The 23,966-nt window shown below is 31.9% G+C and overlaps 2 protein-coding genes across 4 annotated transcripts; both read right to left on the bottom strand.

The window, feature by feature from the left end:
* Positions 1-229: 229 nt before the first annotated feature.
* On the bottom strand, positions 230-4,257 carry LOC11422181 (probable aquaporin SIP2-1). Its single transcript, XM_003624805.4, has 3 exons — positions 3,811-4,257; positions 704-967; positions 230-606 (listed from the first exon to the last, which is right to left on the bottom strand). Exons 1-3 carry the CDS (start codon positions 4,099-4,101, stop codon positions 442-444), a joined length of 720 nt encoding a protein of 239 aa, XP_003624853.1. The 5' UTR covers positions 4,102-4,257; the 3' UTR covers positions 230-441.
* A 4,750-nt stretch (positions 4,258-9,007) lies between these two features.
* Positions 9,008-22,424, bottom strand: LOC11427791 (uncharacterized). Of its 3 annotated transcripts, none has more exons than XR_005643233.1 (10): positions 22,315-22,424; positions 21,333-21,395; positions 14,798-17,421; positions 13,473-14,306; positions 13,019-13,375; positions 12,340-12,819; positions 11,286-12,179; positions 10,460-11,194; positions 10,046-10,127; positions 9,008-9,309 (listed from the first exon to the last, which is right to left on the bottom strand). XR_005643233.1 is itself a non-coding variant. In XM_039828289.1 (9 exons), the coding sequence occupies exons 3-8, from the start codon at positions 17,399-17,401 to the stop codon at positions 10,478-10,480; spliced, it is 5,886 nt and encodes a 1,961-aa protein (XP_039684223.1). In that variant the 5' UTR covers positions 17,402-17,421; positions 21,333-21,395; positions 22,315-22,424; the 3' UTR covers positions 9,008-9,309; positions 10,460-10,477. The 3 variants fall into 3 exon arrangements, 1 of the variants encoding a protein (XP_039684223.1); XR_005643234.1 differs by lacking the exon at positions 9,008-9,309 and adding an exon at positions 9,729-9,877; XM_039828289.1 differs by lacking the exon at positions 10,046-10,127.
* Between the last annotated feature and the right edge of the window lie 1,542 nt (positions 22,425-23,966).

Here is a 23,966-nt window from a genome sequence, read left to right as displayed (position 1 = left end):
TAAGATCCTCTTTTGCCTTTACATAAAGAAAGATTGATTCGCTCCATTTGCAAAAAAAATCTCTTTAATAATGAACGATGTAAAGTAATAGATCAATAAGAGTGTCCTGAAACACTCGTTAACATTTCCCAAAGTAATAAGAGCAATAAAAGAATGGTCCGGCGATCATGGTCCTTTGGTCTAATGAAATTCAGAATTATGATTAATTGTATAAATAATAGACGATGGATGAGTTTGTGACATATTATATTATAAATTATGTTTAACCAATAATCATTTATCCATAAGAAACTATACACTTTGCTTCTTTAAGCATGTCAATCATAAGAAACTATACACTTTGCTTGTTAATACATTTATCCAACCACCTACACTACACAAATAATCATGGAACGCCAGATAGAATCAAGCTTCAAACTTTTATCAGAAAATGATTTTTTTTCAATCTGATTTAGTTTTTGAGACTGCTTTCTGTTCTATAACAGGTCGGACAATAAATTTGAATGTCCACACTGCGAAAATAGTTGCCTCTATAGGGGCAAGCCAGTAAACAAGGATGTGTTCCTTTGTTATGTGATCCCCTCGAGCATAAGCCCATCCCATTACCTAAACATGTCAATACAGATCTATTAGAAAAACGTTAATGACCAAAGCTAATGATACCAAAGTAACTACATATAAACTCAGATACAGCAGTACTTACAGCTGCGGGGTTCATACAACCACCGGTCAGATCAGAACCAAGTATATGAAGTGTTAACTTGGAGAGGCTAGAAATCCAAGTCTTCATGAAGAAATTTCCATAAATTTTTGTTGTGGCAAGCCCTAGTGAAATGCTTACAATTGCAAATGTTAGTAATCCTTCTGTTAATGCTCCCTGATGAATGTCAACATTCAAACGCGGTCCCTGTCCTACTTCGGGAATGGTATCAATAAGAAGTTTAACTCCAACAATAGATCCAAACACCTGATGGGATTAATACCATGCATATTAGAATGAGTTTGAGACATTCAGGTCTTTGGTTGAGATGCATAAAAAGTAGTTCATCTATATACTAAAACTCGATGTAAAACAAGATTATGCACCCCTGGTTCCTCTCAATCCACCACATATACACTGGTGCTATGGGGTATCTCATACCTAAGCATTACTGTGATTCTATATCCTGTTGATGCATGCCAGACCAAGGATGGTTGAAGCTTCATGTATGATAAGATCTCAAATAAAATATCCAGCCATGCCAAGGAGAGAGGTTTCACTAGAATCAAATGCATGATACAAATATTTCTTAGAAAACCAATGTCCAGATTTTGACTGTTAAAACTACGATAGCCAAAATCGAGATTTTAGTTAGGATTGGGAAGGGGAGTCAAGATCGTAAATTGTACTATGAATCATAAAATTCATTGAAGTACAACTCATGTGAGTGCACGTGCTCAAATTAATTCATATATATGCATCTAAAGCAGCACAAACAACGAAAAACACCCTTTAAATCACTACAAATAGCTGATTAAACATGAACTCAAAATTCATAAGAATGTCGCGCATAATTCATAAATCGCAAATTAAAAACTTAAGCTAGAGTATTAACAAATACACCTTAACAACTCCAGAGAGGAAAATAAAGCACCAATTTTTAAACAAATGCGGAGACATATACACCAAAATTAGGCAGTTAAATTCTAGAGACCTAATCTAGAAGTTAAAATAACCAATCTCATCAATCCCACCAAAACATAGACAAATCGATAGATATAACAGGTACGATTGATCATCAATGGCAAGCAATCCTACAGGATTGCAATTCTGCCTGTCATTGGGATTGCACAAGTCCTCAAATAACTTTAGATTGCAATTTTGATTACTTTGCTTTAAACAAGCAGTCTCATGCTTTGCAGCAAACCTTTTTAATAAACTTGCAAAAATTTGCAAAAGACCAGTGGCATTAATCCCGTGTGACAGTACAATCTCATAGTTATAATGTCATTAAAATTTTCCTATTCCATGCATCTTTTGGGATATAGTAGAGGTCAGGAGAAAATAAAATATTGAGTAAAACTACACCACCAGTTTGACAATACACTGGCCAATATCAGTCTTTCAAAAATCTAGTAGTATATTTAATTCTACCACCCTTCTCTCTGTCTTTGGTGTACATACATGGGAGGTAGGGTCGGGACTGGACAAAAAGGAAAAAATACTTTCGTTTGGGACAGAAACACAATGCAGCTTAACAGGTTGATTGGTAAGTGAGATCTGATAAAAAAAAAAAAGCAGAAACATATCTCAGAAAAATTATGGGAATAGGGGAGGAAAGAGAATGAAAAATCTGATTCATTAAACATGCACCAACCAGGGTGGACAATGCCTCAACTTAGATAGATACCTCCAGAAAATATCTGGCAATCAATTTAAATCCAATTCATGATAGAATAATTCACAGGTACCGTGATTTTTGTGGAAACTTTGAAATTCAATCTAGTGCTTCTTAAATATCCAAAACTAATTGGTACCCTTGTAGCATAGGCCACAAATATTCCACAAACAATATAAATATTCCAATTGCAATTACTGCATTAACAAATGCGCATACATGCAAGTGCGAATCGGTATGTATGTGAAAGCATGTGAGCCTGTGACCCTGAACGTGTAATTGTTAATAAGAGAGAGAAGCAACTAGAAAGCAACTGGTATCTAAGCACATAAATTAATCAATCATAAAGCAATGAATCTCTCAGTCAGTAAACCACTGATCAGAACATCAAGCAAATGATGCATCTTTCCTCGTATGTATTTTTCAGAAATCATGTTTAATTTTCTAGTCCTCCTAGACAATGCCATGTGATATTGAGACATGTAAAACCAAACATGACCAAAGTATGCAGCAGAAATCTTCAGAGAAATTTTGAAACCCAAATATTAAATAGATGCCTACAAAGAATTAAGTCATCTTCTGCAAGTGAATCTCAAATGTTCCATTTAACCCAAGAGAAGATTAAGTTAAATTGATACCAGTGCCAGAGAATTGGGTGCATCATTATAGTGGGAGGGAACATGCTCAATCAGACCCCAGAACCTATTCAAAGATATCAACAACACTCAAATTTTTCCCCACTAGGAATCAACTACATGAATCAAATGACATCATTTAATTTCAAATCTCTTTCAATTTATTTGACGATTCTCGACATGATTTATCTCTTCATCGATGCTTTTGCACATATTATCCACACATGGTCAAACCAGCTAAGACCAGACTCTATCATCCTTACTACAACTAGAACCACTCCTACAATATCTCAAATGATTTCATCCTATACTGTCTTATAACCCATACCAATCCAATCCAATCCAAACCTATTCAAAGATTTAAAAATAATTTCATAGAGTAATATACAACATGAGACAAAATTAATCCATCAACCAAGTTATATATCAAAGTGAAAAGAAGAATATTTGAAGCAATATACCCCCTCAACTCCTTCTTTTATAAAACTAAGGAAGAACATTAAAAAAATCAATTTATTAAAAAAAAAAAACAGCCAAAGTACTCATCAAATGAATTCGTTTAATTTTTTTTTTAAACTCGATATTCAGTCCTAGGAACGACTAATCCGGGGACCAATTCCACCGCCCACTAGAGGCTCAATTGAAGCTAGTACTATGTGCAGGAATAATGATTTCTTGGAGCATAGAAATACTCTTGACCAGTCAAAATAAAAAAACAATTAATACAAATAAATATTCAATTATAAAAATGTGAAAATAAATAAATTGTTTCTTACAAAGAGAAGGAGAAGAATTACCTGTGCAGGAATTCTGAAAGCAACACAGAAAAGGAAATTAAGAACACCACGAGAGATAGCATCAGCCAAAACAGTGAGAGGATTGTAGACCCCACCACGAGAAACTTTGGCAAGGAAAGCAAACAAGAACATGTTGAGGATGGAAAATAAAATCTTTACAATCTCACCGATAGGGGTATGAGAAAATCCAAGAATTTTGAAGACGAATAATCGAACGAGAACACCAGACCATACCCACATGAAAGATAGAACAAAATCTGACACTAAAACCAAACTACTTTGTCTTTCCATCTTCAACGACGATAACAAGAACAACAAGTTCTATGAATTTGAGGATGTTTTTGTGTTTGGAATCTAAAAAAAAAAAACATAAAAGCAGAAGAATCTATGTCTATGAATAGGTATGCTTGATTGGTTGGTGGCATTGTCGTGTGGACAAACAAATTACTAGGATGTTTGTCAAACAAAATTATAACACTTTTTTTATCCAAAAAAATAAAAATAACAAAATTAATTAAGTTTTTTTTAGCAAGTTTTTATTTCCAAATATATTTTTATCACAACTATTAGTTTATATTAATTTATAGATAAACTCATCTTTTTTTCTTCTTCTTTTGGTACAATAGATAAACTCATCTTTACTTCTCACGTTTTTAATAGATATAAATGTTTAGAATATTGTAACAACCCCTCGATAAAAATGTGAATATTTTTTACTCATTAAAAACTTAAAAATTTATATTTAATTCATTCGTCATTAACAAAACAAAGGATTTAAATCCTCTAACCCAATTAGGTTATTGTTAACTTGATATCTTGGAGGTGTCATTCTCTCGAAGTTTCATATTCGATTCTTCATGGTATCAATTTTAGTGGACTAATTTGACTTCTTAAATAGAAAGGATTTGAATCCTCTAAATTGAATAAAGTTTAAAATGAGAAAAATCAAATATTGTCATTGTAACAAACTCATGATTTGTTATGATATACACACAATATCTACTTTTAATTTTAATATTAACGATTAATATTACTCACTTTAGACTCTAAAGTGAGTTGTTCACTTTAGAATAATCGGATCTATTTCTATGATATATTAAACATGAGTGCACAAAACAATTTAAAATCGTGCGAGTTTATTTTAAATAAAGAAACGATCGAAAACATTAAGGGACCAATTTTTTTAGAGGAATTAAAACCAAAATTTGAGATATTTTTAAGAATTAAAAGTTATTTAACCCAAAAAAAAAGTTTATTTATTAAGGTTAGAGATGATCCATTTTTCAGCCAAAAAATCTCTCCCTCCCTCCCCTATTAGTTTAATATTTACTGTACTCGTGAGTTTATATCAGTTGGTATGAATAATACATAATATATGCAAGGTTTGAGATTCAAATCTCGGCCACCACGAAAAAAATTTAAGACTGTGCTAGCCATATTACACACTTGGTATTAGATATAAAAAATGAAATAAGTTTGTTTTAGCAGTTCACCAAAGTTTAAACAAAACTCAACGTGATATTTACACATCATTTACCATAAGAAGTAAATATGGTCAACATTTTTCAATGACTCAACCAATATATATCAAGTGTTGATGTTTAGAGGTGAAATTCATGGTTGAATGTTGTTGATAAATGGCGATTGCAGCTTCTCCTCAGAATCACATCAACGAATGATATATTGCTCTTCATCTTCATCTCTTTAAAAAAAAGAGACCAAATTTGAAGCACGGTTCAACAAATTTACGCCAAAATCAATTCATTGTTTCTTTCAAATTGTTTAACAATGATTGTATGGATAGCATAATCATATTCATATATTCCTTAGTTATGTATTGACCACAAAACAAACAAACACCATAGCCAAATTATCATTTCTCAGACAATAGTCTTCAAAAATAAAAGTATATGCATGTATCACTAAGGAAAATGCTAACAAAGAACACTCAACATTATTTAAGAAACTAAAAGAAGTAACTTTTAAATAGAAAATGACATAAATATAATTTTAACAAGTGTTTGACTTGTATTTTTAAGACAAACATTTCTTTTATATTATTCTTTAAACAATACAACGTGGACACTTGTTAGCATAAGAGATCCCTAAAACTTCTCTCTCAAGATAACACATCAACTACAAGGCACTTAAAGAGATTAGCACCAAGTGAAAATCTATATATAATTCATTCATTAAAACCATTAGTTCAAAGATAACATAATAATAGTAAATAATATCAATTTAACCTAAAACATTGTTATACCAACCTAGTGTAATGGTTTTCAACATTAACATATTGGTTAGGATTCAGAACTACAACTGCATCAAGATCCTTATGGACACAAAACTAGCCTAAGCACCACAATTTGTTGAAACCTTCTGCTCGGATTTAGCACCAAAAGTACTAATTGTTTAAAGGAAGCCATTTTCTCTGCGTTAAAGAAAGGACAATGTTAGAGAATAAATCATGAACAGAGGAAAAAAAGGAATAGACATTGTTCATTATCTAATAAAAAATATAACACATTCATATTTGTTATATACTCTTGCATGCAAAAATGAAAGAAGATAGTTATTTCTTATTCCTTTTGATCTAAACACTCCTAACCTTATAATGTTTGGGTTAAATTAAGAATATCAACACTTTCCAAGTAAAGATAGATTACATGCATTATCGAAAACTAATACATCTTTTTGTGGAATAAGAATATCCTTAGGTTTTGTTTGCGAGTTGGATTTTGGAGGAGAGGGGAAGGGAAGGAAAGGTTTATGGAGTGGTAAATCTTTGTTTGCGAGTTTTAAAAAAACAAGGGAAAGGTTTTGGGGGGTTTTGAAGGGCTTCATTTGTCCAATTTTAAAGTTCCCCCAAATTGGAGGGTTTTGGGGGGTTAAACATACAAATTGACAATTTTACCCTCTTAATAATTCAAAATTCCAATTTTAGACATTACTAAAATTATTACAATCTTTTTTAAAAACAACTTATTTATACAAAAAAGCTTAATACTGCCTCATTTTCAAAAACCGCTTATTCAAAACAACTTATTTATACAAAACAGTTTATTACGACATCATTTTCAAAAACTGTTTATTCAAAACAACTTATTTATGCAAAACAACTTATTATGAGGTTGCAATAAGCTGTTTTGCATAAATAACCTGTTTTGAATAAGTTGTTTTTGAAAATGAGGTCGTAATAAGCTGTTTTGTATAAATAAGTTGTTTTGAATAAGCGGTTTTTGAAAATGAGGTCGTATTAAGCTGTTTTGTATAAATAAGCTGTTTTTGAAAAAGAGAACGTATTAAGTTGTTTTGTATAAATAAGCTGTTTTTGAAAAAGAGATCGTATTAAGCTGTTTTTGCATAAATAAGTTGTTTTTGAAAAAGAGGTCGTAATAAACTATTTTGTATAAATAAGTTGTTTTGAGTAAGCGGTTTTTGAAAATGAGGTCGTAATAAGCTATTTTATATAAATAAGCTGTTTTTGTAAAAGTGATTGTATCAAGCTGTTTTGCATAATAAGCTATTTTGAATAAGTTGTTTTTGAAAATGAGGTTATATTAAGCTGTTTTGTATAAATAAGTTGTTTTGAATAAGCGATTTTTGAAAATGAGGTCATAATAAGATGTTTTGTATAAATAAGTTGTTTTGAATAAGCGGTTTTTGAAAATGAGGTCGTAATAAGCTGTTTTGAATAAGCTTTTTTTGAAAAAGAGATCGTATTAAGCTGTTTTGCATAAATAAGTTGTTTTGAATAAGTTGTTTTTGAAAAAGAGATTGTAATAAGTTGTTTTGTATAAATAAGCTGTTTTGAACAAGTTGTTTTTTGAAAAGAGGTCGTAATAAGCTGTTTTGTATACACAAACTGTTTTAGATAAGTTGTTTTTGAAAAAGAGATTGTATTAAGCTGTTTTGAATAAGCTGTTTTTTTTTCTTCTGAAAAGAGGTCATAATCAAGGTAGTCAGGAACGAGTGCTGGCACGTAGGTTCGTCCGTTCCTACGTGCTTACCACAGCAAAACGTGCCTCGAGCTTGCTATGATCCGTTTTCCCCATTTTTGTGGCCAGGAACGAGTTCTTGAAGCAGGAACGTTAAACAAAACGAGCTGGGCTTGGCAAAATTGATTTGGGCTACCCGAACCGGGTCGGGTCAAAATATCTCGGTTTTAATAAATTAATTAAAACCTGGAAATTCAATTTTTCTCAATCTTCCTCACCTAACCCTAAAACACAAGAACGGCGGCCATGGCATTTTTCTGGCGAATTTCTCGCCGTCGTTCTCTTTGTAGCCCGGTTTCCCATCGTTCTCTCTCATTCTTCACTTCCTTTTTCGTTTTCCTCACTTAAACTCTGTTTTCATTTCCTTCACTTCCTTTCCAGTACTCTGTTTCTGTTTCGTTTTCAATCTCTGATTATGACTATTAATTAAGTTTAATGTACTTATGAGTTCTATGTTTTTTTTTTTGTATTATATATTAATATGATTGTGTGTGCGTGTATGAGAAATTACAATTTTGCCCTTGAGTGGGTTCTTACGAACCGTGTTACGTTCCCCGACTTTACGTCCCTTCACCGGCCAATCGAACCTAAGTAGAAACTCGTTCCTGACTACATTGGTCATAATAAACTGTTTTGTATAAATAAGCTATTTTGAATAAGTTGTTTTTTAAAAAAAGATCGTAACAATTTGTTTTTCATAAGATAAGCTATTTTTTAAAAAGAGGCCGTAATAAGTTGTTTTGTATAAGTAAGTTGTTTTTAAAAAGTGATTGTAATAAGTTTTTTTTTTTTTTTTTTTTATAAATAAGTTGTTTTTTAAAAATAGATCGTAATAATTTGTTTTTCATGATATAAGTTGTTTTGAATAAATTAGAAGTTAAATTACAAAGTATAACAATGTATTGATTTTAAGAGGAAAAAGGGTAAAATAGTAAAATTATAACATAAGCCCCCCATCTCCTTTTCTTATTGGATTTTTAACTCCCAAACAAGGGAATGTTTTCCCTCCTTTCTCCCTTCTCTCCCTTTCCTTCCCTTCCCCACCTTAGCCTTTCATTTCCTTCCCCTCAAAACTCGCAAACAAAGCCTTAGAAAACTCAAACTTTCAGTTGATTCACTCACTCAAACTGAACTTTGGATTTGGAACCTTGCTTTTATGCCAAAATGGCTCAGAAGCGAAGAGACAATCCACTCTCAAATAAGAAACTCATAATTTATATAATTCAATGATGTTGATACATGAAGGAAATGACCTTATTTATAGTAATCCTAGAAGCCATGGATACAAATGTAATGAAAATGGAAATGCTGAAAAGTAACCTAAATGCACGAAATAAAACGTCAACAGAAGTTGCTAGGTGGTTGTATGTTAGCTATGATTGCTTGCATGAGGTAAGGATGATGCAAGTGAGAAAAACCTATGCATATTGGGGGTGATGCAACTAAGAGGTTTGTCTGTATGTCTTGATGCGTATCAGTTGTTCAAAGGAAGCCACTTTCTCTGCATCAAAGAAAGGACAAAGTTAGAAAAAAGTAATATGCATTGTTCATTGTCTAATCAAAAGTATACATCTAAGTCTAGCACATTCATACAGCGCATTCAAAAATGAAAGAAGCAACACTTATATTGTTTGGGTATAATTAAGAAAATCAACACTTTCCAAGCAAAGATGGATTACATATATGCATTATCGAAAACTAACACATCTACAAGCACATTTAACGATTCAAAAACTAAAAGGATTTGTTTGGGACTTTTGAAATTTAAAGGACGACTTTGGAAAAAATGAAAAACTTAAAAGGACCTTTAAATGCATTTGACCATAAATAAAAAACTAAGAGTTGTATTTACCTCAAATATTGAATAGTTAGTCTAGGAACCAAAGAGCTTCATCTAGATTTGAACTAGAAACCTGCAGAAACCATACAAAAACTTTATTTAATATCTAATCTACGCTTGATGTTATTATTATACAAGCATCACTGATTACTATGATCAATTTCACATAAGAATGCCACATTCTCTCTAACCACTTCTGAAGAAGCATGTGAAGCGTCCGTCGTCATATCTGAGCATCAATAATATTTTCTCATGAATTAGAAACTCATTCTACTACTTCTCTAACTATATTTAACCATACAATCCCCATATCATCTACTCTAATCTCAAAAATTAAATTCTAAAAACTAATCAAGTATAAATATGCATTAATTAAGTTGTAAATTGATAAATATACCTTCAAAAAGTTTTAATGAGCAACTTTCATCATATGGGTATTCCTCTTCTTTCCCAAAGCACAAACCCTAACCTCAAAATTCCTTCAAATAGAACTTGTATTATGAGATACGTAGCTTGTTTAGATGCATAATATTTCTTAATTATGGGTGATTGATTTGTGGAAGTAATTTGATGATTTGAAGAAGAAGAAAAAAACAGGGAAATATGAGGAACAGAGAGTGACGTAGAATGGGAAGGGAAAATGAATGAAGGAAATAATGTGTAGCTAGCTTCTAGACAGTGCTGTTGTTTTATCATTATTATTATTATTATTTTTAAGTGAAACGGTGTGTTTCATAAAAGAAGTTGCTTGGATAAAAAAATTTGATGTGTGATAGTGTACTAAGAAGGAGAAAGTTGTAATAATTCATACCTCACACCAAACACACAATCATTTATTCTGTCGTTGTATCACTTCATTAACATCTTCATCTATGTCAAATTTGGTATCTTCTACACAAATTCTATAAATACCTGGAGTGTACAAGATTCCATTGTACCAAAAGGTCTTCATCTCTGGACAGTCATTAATTAGTATCCACTCACATGCTGGCATCTCAACGTAGCAATGGAAAGAGCTTTCACTGAAACATTTGAGGCTAGGAAGCTTCTTTAGTTTAATTTTCATCAGCTTTGGGAATTTAATCTTAGCTTTCTGTTGTAAACAATTATTCCCAATGATCTCCTTCATCTTCTCGCATTCAGACACATGAATCGACATCAAACTTGGAAGGCTTGTGACCACGGAAACATCCGGAATCACATATTCCAAATCATTGCACTTCTTGATCCTTATCTCTTGTAAATACCCGAACCTTAAAGTTTGACCATGATTTTTCCAGATGTGCTTCAGTTTTGGAAGACAATACAAATTTAAGACCTCTAGTTCACACTGCAAGATGCTATCATTTGATTCAAATATCTCTACTAAGCACTCACATTCTTTCACTGTTAGAGACTTCACATGTGAGAATAATTGCATCATGTTGGATGGGATGCAATTCAATAGCTTATGACAGTTTACAATCTCAAGCACTATTACTCTTTTGATGTAGCCAAGAAGCTCTTCATCCATATCTCTAAATGTCTCTAATTTTTGCAACTCCGCCTGCACAACACACATAAAACTGATGTAGTCTAAATTTAAAATTAATTGAGTATTTCGAGGTGGAAGACCTCATGCATGTATGTGTTTGTACCTTGTATTTCTCTGAATTATGAAGATAATATATTGTCAAATTTAGGTCTCCAAGTGTTTGCACATATATCCACTCCAACCATAGATGATCAAGGTTGGGTGTGTCTACAATAACATTTCCATGGGGAAAGGTTCTCATATTTGGACACTCATTAGTTGACGACACCATGATATCGTAGTCGTACACTCCTGAACAAAAACACTTGAGCTCTGGTACTTTACTAAGCACTAAATCCTTTAATTGTGGAAATAAAATCAGAACCTTATCATTATTATTGAATTCCTTTTCCACTTCAACAGTGCATAAAGGGATATCATAGTCATAATCTCCTGAACAAACACATTTCAGCTTAGGAAGATATGCAAGTGACAATACCTCCAACTTAGGAAATAATGTCCTGACTTTATTGCCTCCTTCTATATATTCCTCTTCCTTTGTTATTATCTCCTCCATCATTTCACAATCCCAAACTGATATTTCTTGAAGTTGCACAAGGCTTCTACCCATAGAGTGGGAGAACAAACTCTTCAAATTGTGGCAAGCATAAACATCAATTTTTGTAAGCTTCTGGAAGCTTATAACCTCCACAATATCATGTTTCCATATGTGAATCAATTTTGGCAACTGCTGCAATGTCAAATTTTTTAATTGATAATGTGTGTTGACATCCCCTTTTCTTGTACCTTTTCCTCCTCCTGATTCAATCACCTCAACTAGTGAATCACAATAACCTGCAGTGAGTTCCTCCACATGTTGAAGCATTTGTATTTTATTGTAAGGAACAAGATATGGCAGTTCATGACATTCTTTGATACTTATTTTTGAGTTTTTGATAAAGTATCCTTCATTATGCAACATGGTCCAGCTCAACATCTTCGATCCTTGTGATGCCACCTGTGAAACATGCATTTATGTATTTCTCAATTACGAAAGTAACTAGTGAATTAATAATCTAAAATGCTACAATTATGAATTGATGAAGCATATATATTAGATCATCAAGAAAGAAATAATTAGTTTATGAGAAACTTAGACTTTGTAAGATGAGACTTACAAATGCTTTAAATCCTCGTACAATATCATTGATGTCTGTCTTCTGTATATAGCCTCTAATATTGAGTGATGATTGCCTCATTGTGACATCCACAAGCACAGGTGTAGTACAAAATCCTAGTGAAAAAACTTCCATATTGGGACAATCATTAATTTCCATTTTTTGCAATGACGGGAAAAAGACATCACATGAACTTAGGCAAAAGGCTTTAAGGTTGGGTAGCTCCTGAAGAATTAGATGTTTCAACCTATGTAACACAATCTTATTTGAACTTTCTTCTAGAGATGCTATTTCTTGCATGTTCTTGCAATTTCGTACTTCTAGCTTTTCAAGATGCTCAAGACTCCCCAAAGATGAATGAGAGATTAAGATGCTAATTTTGTTGCAAGCTTCTATGAGCAAAGAAGTTAAGTTTGGAAACAAGGAATCATCCATGAGTAGATGACATCTAATACTTTCTTGATCATCCATACATTCATCCTACAAAATTAAGATAAATCATTTTGCTAATTATGCAATTTATAGTGTGCTATTCACTAATTGTATAAAATACATATCTAAGTAAAATAGTCACTATAATTTTGTTTGACTAGTATGTGTATTAAATCACCCACCTTTAACTTTATGTTCGAGAGAGAAAAAAATATCAAATATAGGGGCAGATAATTTTATCACGCACCTTGTCTATTTGGTTGTTCCATGACTCATATGGTCCACAAATGCTAAACTTCACAAGATGTGGAAGATCTTTCAAGTGAAGTGACACTAACTGAGTAAACGAGTTTGTCACGTCCTTTCTATTTTCTGTGCTAGCAACTATGGTCTTTAACTTCTCACACTTTTCAATTTTGATGGTTTTCAAGTGTGAAGGAACTAAGAAATTGACTTTTTCTTTGTGAAAAAATATAAACTCTAGAAAATCACATTTTCCTATGCACAAGTCTTCTAGAACAGGCATATGACTTTTTCCTTTCTTCATCTTCATTTCAAAACTAGAAGGTATATGATCCTCTGGTGCTCGTGTTATTGATACTTCCTGTTAATACAAGAAATATTATCAATATCTTCTGAATATTATATCAAAGACTACATGCATAACGGTGAAAAATACATGTCATGAAATTGATTATTACCTTGTTAATTCTCTTATTTGCGTTTCCTTTATGAAAGAATTTGGACAGAAAAGGAGTACACCCTGCAGGGGGGCAAGTTGACGAGTTTGAGTTGTTTACTTCAATATTATCATCTTCTTTATTTTTTGAATGTGTGACATTGTTGAGGCTGTCTTGATTTGCATGGATATATGTTGGTGATAGAGATATCTTCAACATTGGACAATCATCAATCTTAAATTCCCTCAAGGATGGATATTCTAACTCAACAGAATCTGAACAAATATTCACAAGCTTTGGAAGTCCAGAAAGAGATAAATAACATAGTTTATTAAACCTAATAGTTGCGGCCACATCTCCTTTAATAGTATCATCCTCTTTACCATCTCTGCTGTAAACTATTATGTTCTCAATCATTTTACAAGAGCTTACTCTCAATTCCTCAAGATTTGTGATTGCTCTAACAATGACAGAAGTAAATACATATTTTAAAGAACCACATGCTTCGATCGTTAGAACTCTCAAATTATGAAAGCCTTGAATATGATATGGAACATTACCCCACACATATAACAAACTATGCATCTGTATTATCTCAACGTTTCTTAGCTGAGGAAACAGAAAATCTTGTGCATTTCCGATCAATTCTGAATATCCTTCCAAGTCAAATACCATCTCTATGGAATTACATTCTAGTAACTCCATTATTTCCAACTTTGGAAAGTGTATGATCCAATTAGATGAAAACAACTTGCCACTAACTGATGAGGGTCTACAACCATCTGGATTTGATCTGGAGGTTTCACCATCCTCGATGTTTGTTGAATCTGTTAATTTAGTTGTAGAACTCAATCCCTAAACATGTGTAACAAAATTTAGATGATATTTGTTAGCCTTAGAATTGTGGTAGAATGTAGTATCTAAGCACAACAAGCTGCAAAACACTACAATTGATCATCACATTTAAATGACACAAATATAGATTTAACTCTTTATTTTATTTTAATCTATAAGTTTTAAACACTTGTTATTTCTTAATTTCAAATTCCTCATGTCCTTCTTAAAAAAAAATTATGATTTTATTTTTAACAACCAATCATTGTATTTTTTTACATTCCCCACTTTACACTAGTTAGCACCACAATACCAAATAATTTGTGAACAAAGCTAGTTATTTATCAAATTGTATCTTTCAAAAAGACTAATGAGTTGAAATTAGAAATAACATTCAATAAAAATGAATTGAAAAATAAAAATAAAAAAGAAATTAGAAAAAACTAATTAGAAATAACATTTAATCATTGAATAAAGAAGAGTAACTAAAAAGTGAATAATAATTCACTCACACTATGAATTAGTTGATGATGCTCGTTCAAAAAACTGAAGTTCATAAAGCCAATCAACTTGTCGAGGAACATCAGCTCCAATTTCTCCAAATTTGAGAATTTGATAATTGCTTTTGTGGTTTCTTGGTCATCAGGTGCATGAATAATTTCTCTCATCTCGGCAAGTTTCGATAAACACAACGACCTGATCAATGGGAATGCAGAGAATGGAGTATTGCAATCTATGACACACTCAAGATGGGGGCATGAAACAAGGGTTAAATCTCTCACACATTGGAGTCCACAATCATCCAATTCAGATATGACATTTTTCAAGTCCTTCACTTCTTCTAATATGAGAATTTCACATTTCTTGAACAGTTGCATGATCATCACACTACTCTTGATAGAGTTGTAATCTAAATCTCTTAATTGTATTCTATTTGGCTCCAAATATCCACAGCGCTCATAAGAATCATTAGAAACAATATAAACCCAAAAAAATTCCAGGTTTTTGAAATCCATATCACATGGTAAAATTTCCATCTTCCTTACTCTGATCTCAAGAACCTTCAACTGTGGAGAAATATTTCTTAACTCATTGAGAACTTCTCTGTTTAGCAACCAAGGAAAGTTTTTTATCCTAAAATAAAACTCTTCCAGACTTGATAACCTTGCTAAGACATTAGGAGAAATAGAATTAAGATAATCACATCCTGTCAAATCCAATAATGTGAGAAACTCCAAATTCCCAATTTCAAGTGGAAGTTCTTCAATATTAGAATTGGCAAAGCTCAGGATTTCTAGTTTATTTAACTCTTTACCAATTATAGATATATCTCCAACATCACATCCTTCTAGCTGCAGCGTGCGAAGGTTGACTGAGGCATGGAAATGAGATAATGTTTTTGGAATGCACACATTTTGAATATATAAAACTTTGAGTTTAGTCATTCCATGGGTAAAGTTCTCTGGCCATATATTCACTTCTCTATTTTCTCTTTGACATAGAACCTGTAAAAGCTCTAGAGTTGGACATTCTAGGCCATTTTCTAACTCAATATCCTCGTCCAAAATAAGGGACATCCTACGCCATTTTGCTAGTTTCTTTTTCACCCTCTTTAATTCTACATTAAACTGCACCAAAATCCCAAGTTCTTCTCTGGATGAAATTTTTAGGACAACATCACGCACAACATCATGCATCTTTACACACCCTGGTTCTTCACTGTCTAACAATAGGAAACATTTTTTCAGACTATTCACCAAATAGTTTATATAATTTCTTGCTTTCCAAACATAATCATCTACCATAAACAACCCCAAGCCCACCCCGTGACGCAACAGGCTTTCTATAGGAATGTCAAAGTCCTCTGGAAACAATCCACAAAGGAAAAGGCATGACTTGTGTTCAACACCCAATATATTGATGCTAAGTTCAATTCGTGAATATACACATTCCTGCATGTTTGAGAAGGATGATGATTGAGCTTGTCTCAGCTGTTGTAGGGCAACCTCCCACATACTTTTTTCCTCGTTGCCAAGTGCTCGTCCAACTGTTGCAATTGCAAGGGGCAAACCACCACATTCCCTTGCAACCTCACTTGCTATTGGATTGATATCAGGTTTGCTTGCAACATTTCCAGCCATTTCTCGAAATAGGCTCCAAGCTTCATCGTGGAGCAACACAGAGACATGTACATTATCTTGGCTTCTATTCTGTTGGCACACCTTTTCATCTCGTGATGTGAATAATATTTTTATACATTTCTGATGGTCTTGAGAAGAAAGTCCTATCAACTCAAAATTAAGTTCTTTCCACACATCATCTAAGACTATTAGCACCTTAACATTCTTCTCTTCAAATTCTTTAAACCTTTGAAATATTTCCCAACCCCTTCCTTCCAAACTCTGCCCTTTTAACTCCAAACCTAAACCATCAGCAATTTGTCTTTGAATCTTCTCGTAATCAGGATTTTGGGATACAACAGCCATCACAACTTTATCAAATAACTTATTTTCTACAGTTTTGATGAGTTCTTTCACAAGTGTGGTTTTCCCCACTCCACCCATCCCACAAATGCCAATCCTTTTGAGTTGACCATCCTTCAACTTCTCTATGAGCACTTGTATAATTTGGTTTCTGGACTCCAAACTCTTGTAATTTTCTATGAAGGTTGATCCAAGTGCTGGTGCATCCTTACGGTAGGATATAAGTGAAAGCTGTTTTCCTTCCTCGTTCAATCTTGTAACAACTTCTATTTTTTCAGTTGCTTGCTTACCCAGTGAGTAATTGAATGCAAAATTTATACACTGGCCCCAAAAGCACTTCTTGTTCTTGTTAACTTTGTTTTCATAGAAACTTTCTAACACAGCTTCAATTTCTGCTTCTTTAGAGAGCCAGTTCAACACGTTACGTGGAATTTCGTTTCCTTTTGTGCTTTCTGCATCCACCCACCCTTGCAATGATTGTCTCAAAGAATCCAAATTATTGTGCTCTTCATTCAAATTGGCAATTATATTTTTGTATTGGATCATATATTTAAATTGCTTTATGATAGACTCCACTCCCATTTCTCCAAGTTTTGAGGCAGCTCCTTTTGGCAGCTCCATACAAAAATCCATCTTTGTTTGCCTTAAAAACCCTAAATTATCACATTGTGCACAATAAGTGAGATGACTCTTTTTTTTTAGATGATCATCCATTTGTGACTAAAAGTCTCACTTTGGATGAAAAAATGGATGTTGAGCTCTCTATATAAGTGAGATTACCCATATACCTAATAACATAAATTTAGGGAAATATATGGTGTCTAATTTCATTGGTGCGGAAGAAAATAAATTCAACTTGTGCAGTTGATGTAACTCATTGTAATAATCCTTCAAACTCCAAGCATAACCCGACATACATCGGGATAAGACATTGGAAATTTTTATAAGTTTCTAATTCCTTTTCACTCTGTTTAAAATACTCGAAAACAAAGAAAATATTTATTACTCATACATATTATTTTTTATCTTCCCTAGAAAACATTATCCAAAACAATGTGAGGGATTCCCCTCTCTTTTCATTCCTCCCTTTTCTCCAATGTCCTCTGCTACATTTTCCTCATAACTCTCGCAAAAAACCTAAAGGTAACAACTTACGCTCAATTTAACTTTAATAGAAAAAATTAACCTTGTTTAGGTTTAGGTTGGAGGGATTAATAATTATCTGAACTCCAAGTTGTGCATGCCTCAATTGTTGCAAAAGTACACTTATCTCAGTAAAATGTAATTTGCGGTTTAATAGATTTCTTATTTCCTATTTTGAATTAAATTTTCTTTGATTACGTGTTTACATTGTCAAGATAGCCTAAGCCAGTAACAATTAAGATCCATGTGTGCCATGCATCTAGGGCAGTGGTGTTAAAAATTTGGGCAGCCTGCTAATCTAGGTTTTACAAATGAGGAAATGGTTATGTGTAGGGTGGCATTTAATATGCACAAGTGTTAAATTTGTGCATCATGAAAAAGTTTACTTTTGTACAATTTTCAGCCATTGATATAATACTATTTTAATTGAATGGTTTAGATCCATTGATGGCAACCTGATAGCAACCTTTTGGTCATAAAGCAACTACAAAAAATGGGACCCCACAAGCAATTATTTAAACATTATAAAGATGATGGGCTTAGTATTTTTCTCTGTGAAATAATAGGCCACGAAACAAGAAAGTAATTAAATATTTTTTTGAATAAAAAATTCATAAAATATTGTTGTTCAAATAAATCAATATTACATATTTTTAATAAAATATAGGTTTTTTTTTTTTTTTTTTGTGGTGGCGCGGTTTGAACCAGATCTTGCATATATTATGCATTGTCCATACTAACTGAACTATGCTCACGAGGACAATAAAATATAGGGTTAAACATGCTTTTAAAGCCTTTAAATACATTTTAGTCTCTAAAAAAAATTGAACTTTGATTTTTTCAAAGTTTGAAGAAATTTTTTAAAGAGATTAAAAATTATTCATGTGTTCTTTAAAGAATCTTCATCTTCACCAAAAAAATTCTTCTTAAAAATTCATATCTTTGGATCTGGAAAACCACAACTACAAGAAAATGTTCATATCTAAAAAACTACCACAATAATACCACATCCTTTTATTAAAGATTTACGAAAGAGCTATTTAAAAAATTACTAAAATAATTTATTAACAAAAGACATTTAAATTAACTAGCAAAACACACATTAATGCCAAAATAATTGATTAACTAAAGACGCATTTAATAACATTTTTTTTTGTAATTTTGATACTTTTAAATTATTATTTTTGGTACATTTAAAAATGATTGAAACAATTTTGCAAACAAAAAGAAAACTACTATAGAGATACATCACACATTTAAAGAACTAAATAATTATTTAATCAACTTTTCATAAATAAAATAATAGTACTACTCCCTCCATTCCTTTCTAACTGTCACTTTTAGAAAGAAAAAAATTGTTCATATTTAACTGTCACTTTCAAAGTTCAATGCAACAATAAATGTTGTTTTACCAATATTACCTTTGAATATTTATTGCGAAGAGAAAAACATATGAAATGAAATATTAAATTAATAAGGTCATTGCAGTAAAAGTAAAAACAATTGTATCAAAAGTAATAATATTATTAATTTTCTTAATTTGTGTAAAATATCAAAAAGTGACAATTAAAAAGGAACTGATGTAGCAATTTTTTTTTAATAAAAAATAATAGTACTACTTATAAGATGTATTAACCTATTTCAAAATAATAATCAATCTAAATAAATGCTGGAACTCGAAATGTTTCGCTTTTTGTTTGTTTCGGTTTCACTTTAACCATTTTTACTGCCAAAAAAAAAAAATTAAACCATACCATTTCACTACAGTACACATTTGTATATTATAAAAAGCTGAATCATCTGCCGTACAACTTTATGTCAGGAAAAAGATTAATATCAAAAAATCGGACGACTGGCTACAGGAGATTTTGGAGGCATTTGTGTATCATGCACAAATTTTATGTTTGTGTAGTGTAAACGCCACCTATATGTAGTGTTACGACATTTTGACTAGACGAGATTGATTCGTTGGTGGCATTTAGGGTGGGCGGGGGAAAGAGTTTTCCAACATGGGAAAGTTATTTTTAGCCATTAGATTAAAGAGGTGTATTAATTTTATCATGGTCTATCTATACAATATTTTTTTCTCTTTCTCTCTCACATTGTCCTTCAACCTCCATGGTATTGATTTTTTCAGAGATCTGGAATTTTAGATGCAAAAGCTCAGTCGACGGTGATTTTAAACGAAATTTGTCAAAAGCCCAAAACATCTTATGTCTCTACTGCAATTTTTTTTCTCAACATGTGCTTTTCTGTTTTCAAATTCTTCATGGTTCATCGATGACTTTTCAATTCCGTGCTCTGAATCTTCTTATTACGTGCTCCTTAGCCGCATCAACTAGGTATGGGTTTCAAAGATAGAAAAAATAAGAGAGAAGAAGAAGGGTTATAAATTTCTGGGTTTTTTTTTTTATTAAAAATAAACTTGGTTAATTTGAAGTATATTCATAACATTGCAGAGAAACAAAACCCACGAACAATGTGTTGAGTAATCTATCAATTTTTTGAGGTTTTATTTTAAAAAAAAAATCCAGAACAATATAAATAGAAAAGGATCTAAGAATTGTTCAAAAAAGAAAAGATCTAAGAATGAATTCTTAATGAAAGGTTCAAGAGAGACTCGATTGAACATTCAATATAAGTTGATTGTAAATTTCTCCACTTATGAATGTAAATTTTCAGATTAAAAATGTAAATATTGATGAGGTTGAAGACAACATGAAAGAGGAAAATTTTGTTCAAAAAACATGAAAGAGGAAAATGATATAGTGTGCACAACCCATGATAAAATCAGTACTCCTCTCTAATCTAATGGTATAAAAAACTTTTCCATAGTGGAAAACTCTTTCCCTCACCCACCCTAAATGCCACCTGATTCGTTGTGTGGATTGGAAATACACGAGAGTCTATGAGACTCGGATTGTAAGCCCGCATAATTTTGCATCTTGATCGTTAACCGGAAATAGGACAGTTCATATTACATTGTTAGTAAAATAATTCTAAATGATCACAATCATTGATTTGACAAGGGACTACCCAAATCTATAACTGCTTCCTGCAGCTACATCAAGGAATCCAAATCCGAGTCCAGGGAGATTGATTTGACTTAGTTTTTAAAATATTCCTATTTCAATTTTGACAAATCTTATTTCAAAATATTATATTATGGGGATCTACTCACATTTTTTGTTACTATTATTATATTGATAAAATTAGATGTAATTCTAAAATTATAATTAAAAAACATAAAACAGTTTATCAATATTTGATAAAGGGAAAAAGAAATAAAATACCAAGTACAGATAATGGATGCTATTATAATGCTAACTACCCTAACTTTCTAATACTTGAAGAAATATATTCAACAACATGTTCAGTAGAAATTAAACATGAGAAGCAAAAAATTGACATAAAATCTTACCTGAAGCAGCCCAGCACTTCAAGATCAGAAATGAGATGCACAAGAAATTACAGTCGTGGACAACTGACATGCACAATAAATTACAAAATTTTAGATTAATCTGGACAGTAGGCTAAGTTTACTACGTACCTGTTTGGTATGGCGTTTTTGCCATTCAAAAGCCAGTTTGAATTGCCAAACAGAGTTTACCTTTTTCAATGATGTTTGGATAAAACAAAAAGCAATTCTAGTATTTCACTTTTCTAAGCTAAACGCGGGTTTGAGAGAAGCAGGAATTTCAAGCTTCAGCGTTTCATGTAATCAATTCTGCAACAAACAAACTTGATTTACCAGTTTTGCCCCTTTCATAGTTATGTGCAGTTATGTAATTTTGAATATATGTATCCCCTGATTCATGTTTTAGGCTGCAGCCATATTTCATTATTTAGGTTAGAGATGAAGCATTAATTGGACATGTTATATTTTCTTACCTAATCCAGTCCATTAGCTTAAGCGAGTTTTTTTTATAATGAGAATAACGTTTTTCTTTAAAAATATGTCAAATGATTTTTTTTTTTAAAAGACTCTCATAAACTGATATTGTTTTAAAATAAATTTGTGAACCAATAAAAATTCATTTATGATTTTAGATAAATTCAAATGATTATCTAAATTAAGAATGAGATATTTAATTTTAAACACAGTTAAAAGGGTAATTTGGTCATTACGCCTTCAAAATCAATTTTTATTCAAACTATCCAAACAACATCAACTCATAAAAATCACTTTTAATAAGCGTATCCAAACATAAATCAATTCACACCCAACTAACTTTTAACTAAAATCAATTCTTTCAAACTCCATTATATCAAAATCAATTCTAGCCACCGCCATACCAAACACACACTACATAATTAGTTTTATATATATATATATATATATATATATATATATATATATATATATATTGAAATTAAATAATTAAATAATAACTAACACTTACCAATAAGAACAGATGCTTCAAAGGAAATAGACTCAAAGAAGGTAATATATTATAGAAATTCAGAACAAAGAATGATACAAAATAGGTGAAGATGATAAGATAAAGTTGGGCTAATATATATATAAACATATAAAAAAGCTTCATCAGAGTCAATACTTTGTTCAACACAGAAGCAAAGTATGACCAAAGAAAAAGATCAGATGCTTTTGTGTAGTCACTCTCTCATTCTTTACTTATGTGTGGAATTCAATAATATGAAATGAAATCAAGTAAAGTTGTTACTTCTTAGCATTTCCTTCACGAAAAGAAATCATATTTTTGTTTCTTTTTTCTATATAAAAAGAAAAGGAAGAAGAATTTATTCTTTTGGTATATATTTGCTTTGTTTTGCAATTTATATATATGCTTTTCTTGACACCAAAACTATGGCATGGGAATCACGAATATTTGATCTACAAGTGACGTGTTTGGGATAGTTTCTGGTGTAAAAAGTCGAAGCATACGATAGCTCCATTTCTCTTTGTATAATACATACACAAAACAGAACAAAAAAATAATGACAAGAAGAAAGATAAGGGTTAGTTTTGATCTAATTTACTCTGACAATGCCCTCTTGCTAACCAACAATACACGTATCCACAATCAGATTCTGATTGAGTTAGAACTCTTGTCTTCAGAAACCTTCATTTTTTTTTATGATGGATGATATTATTCTTAGGGAAGTGTCACACAACTTGTGGAATAACTGAATATATGACAAAATGCTTGTAGGTCAGTTAACACTGAGCCTAATCTAGACAGACAGGGGTTTGATGATGGGAATGTCAAAACTCAATATTTCAATCTTCCATTAGAGTAATATTGAGACAGGTAAAACCAAATGTGACAAAAGAATGCAGTACAAAACTTCAGAGACAAATTCAAATCCAAACTTCATATAGTAGATTGTCTACAAAGAGTTAATTCACCTTTCACTGATGAAGAATTTAACATTAATTCTTTTATCAGCATCTCAAATGCAAATGGTCCACTTAACACAAGAGAAGATTACGTTAAATGGATGCTAGTGACACAAAATCAAGCATAACATTACAAAGACACAACTTAAATAGTAAGTAATCATCTGTGTGACAATATGTTTTTTCCCTTCAGCTGAACTAAAACAGTATTTCAATAGTATAAGCGACACTTCGGATAGAAGGCATGTGTGGTGTCCAAATATGTACCGATATCAAATAGCGATACATGTGATTACATTCAGTTAACTCATTTTTTCAAAATGTTAATTCGTGTAATGTTAGTGCCATGTTTGGTGTTCATGTCTTTGTGAGTGCTCTAATTTTATCTCCCTGTTTCCAATTCTTCCGCGCACCTTGTTCCTTTTCTATCACACCAGCTAGAGGTGTTTGTGATGCTGTTTGGTTTTGAGCTTAAAAATCATCTGAATCGCAAGAGAAAAAACATGTGTTTGCTTTGGTTGACTTTTAAAAAAAAATCAAATCAAACCAATGTGGTTTGGGTTGGTTTCGTTTTTTGCGAGATTTGTACATATTTGTACATATAAAGTTAAATGGAAAAAGAAAAGAAATAAAAAAAGGTTTGAGTGAGTGTTTGGTGGGACGAGTGAGTGTGTGGGTTGAGTGGGTGTTTCT

Source organism: Medicago truncatula, chromosome 7, assembly GCF_003473485.1.
Source record: "Medicago truncatula cultivar Jemalong A17 chromosome 7, MtrunA17r5.0-ANR, whole genome shotgun sequence".
Lineage (NCBI taxonomy): Eukaryota > Viridiplantae > Streptophyta > Magnoliopsida > Fabales > Fabaceae > Medicago > Medicago truncatula.
This window is presented reverse-complemented; position numbering and strand designations above follow the sequence as displayed.

Excerpts from the sequence above, each read along its gene's own strand:
- LOC11422181 (XM_003624805.4), bottom strand. The coding sequence starts at position 4,101 with ATGGAAAGACAAAGTAGTTTGGTTTTAGTGTCAGATTTTGTTCTATCT. Across the intron at positions 968-3,810 it reads CTTTCAGAATTCCTGCACAG|GTGTTTGGATCTATTGTTGG; the intron begins GTAATTCTTCTC and ends TAATCCCATCAG. Across the intron at positions 607-703 it reads GTTGTATGAACCCCGCAGCT|GTAATGGGATGGGCTTATGC; the intron begins GTAAGTACTGCT and ends TGACATGTTTAG.
- LOC11427791 (XM_039828289.1), bottom strand. The coding sequence starts at position 17,401 with ATGGATTTTTGTATGGAGCTGCCAAAAGGAGCTGCCTCAAAACTTGGA. Across the intron at positions 13,376-13,472 it reads CAAATAAGAGAATTAACAAG|GAAGTATCAATAACACGAGC; the intron begins GTAATAATCAAT and ends TTGTATTAACAG. Across the intron at positions 12,180-12,339 it reads TACGAGGATTTAAAGCATTT|GTGGCATCACAAGGATCGAA; the intron begins GTAAGTCTCATC and ends CATGTTTCACAG.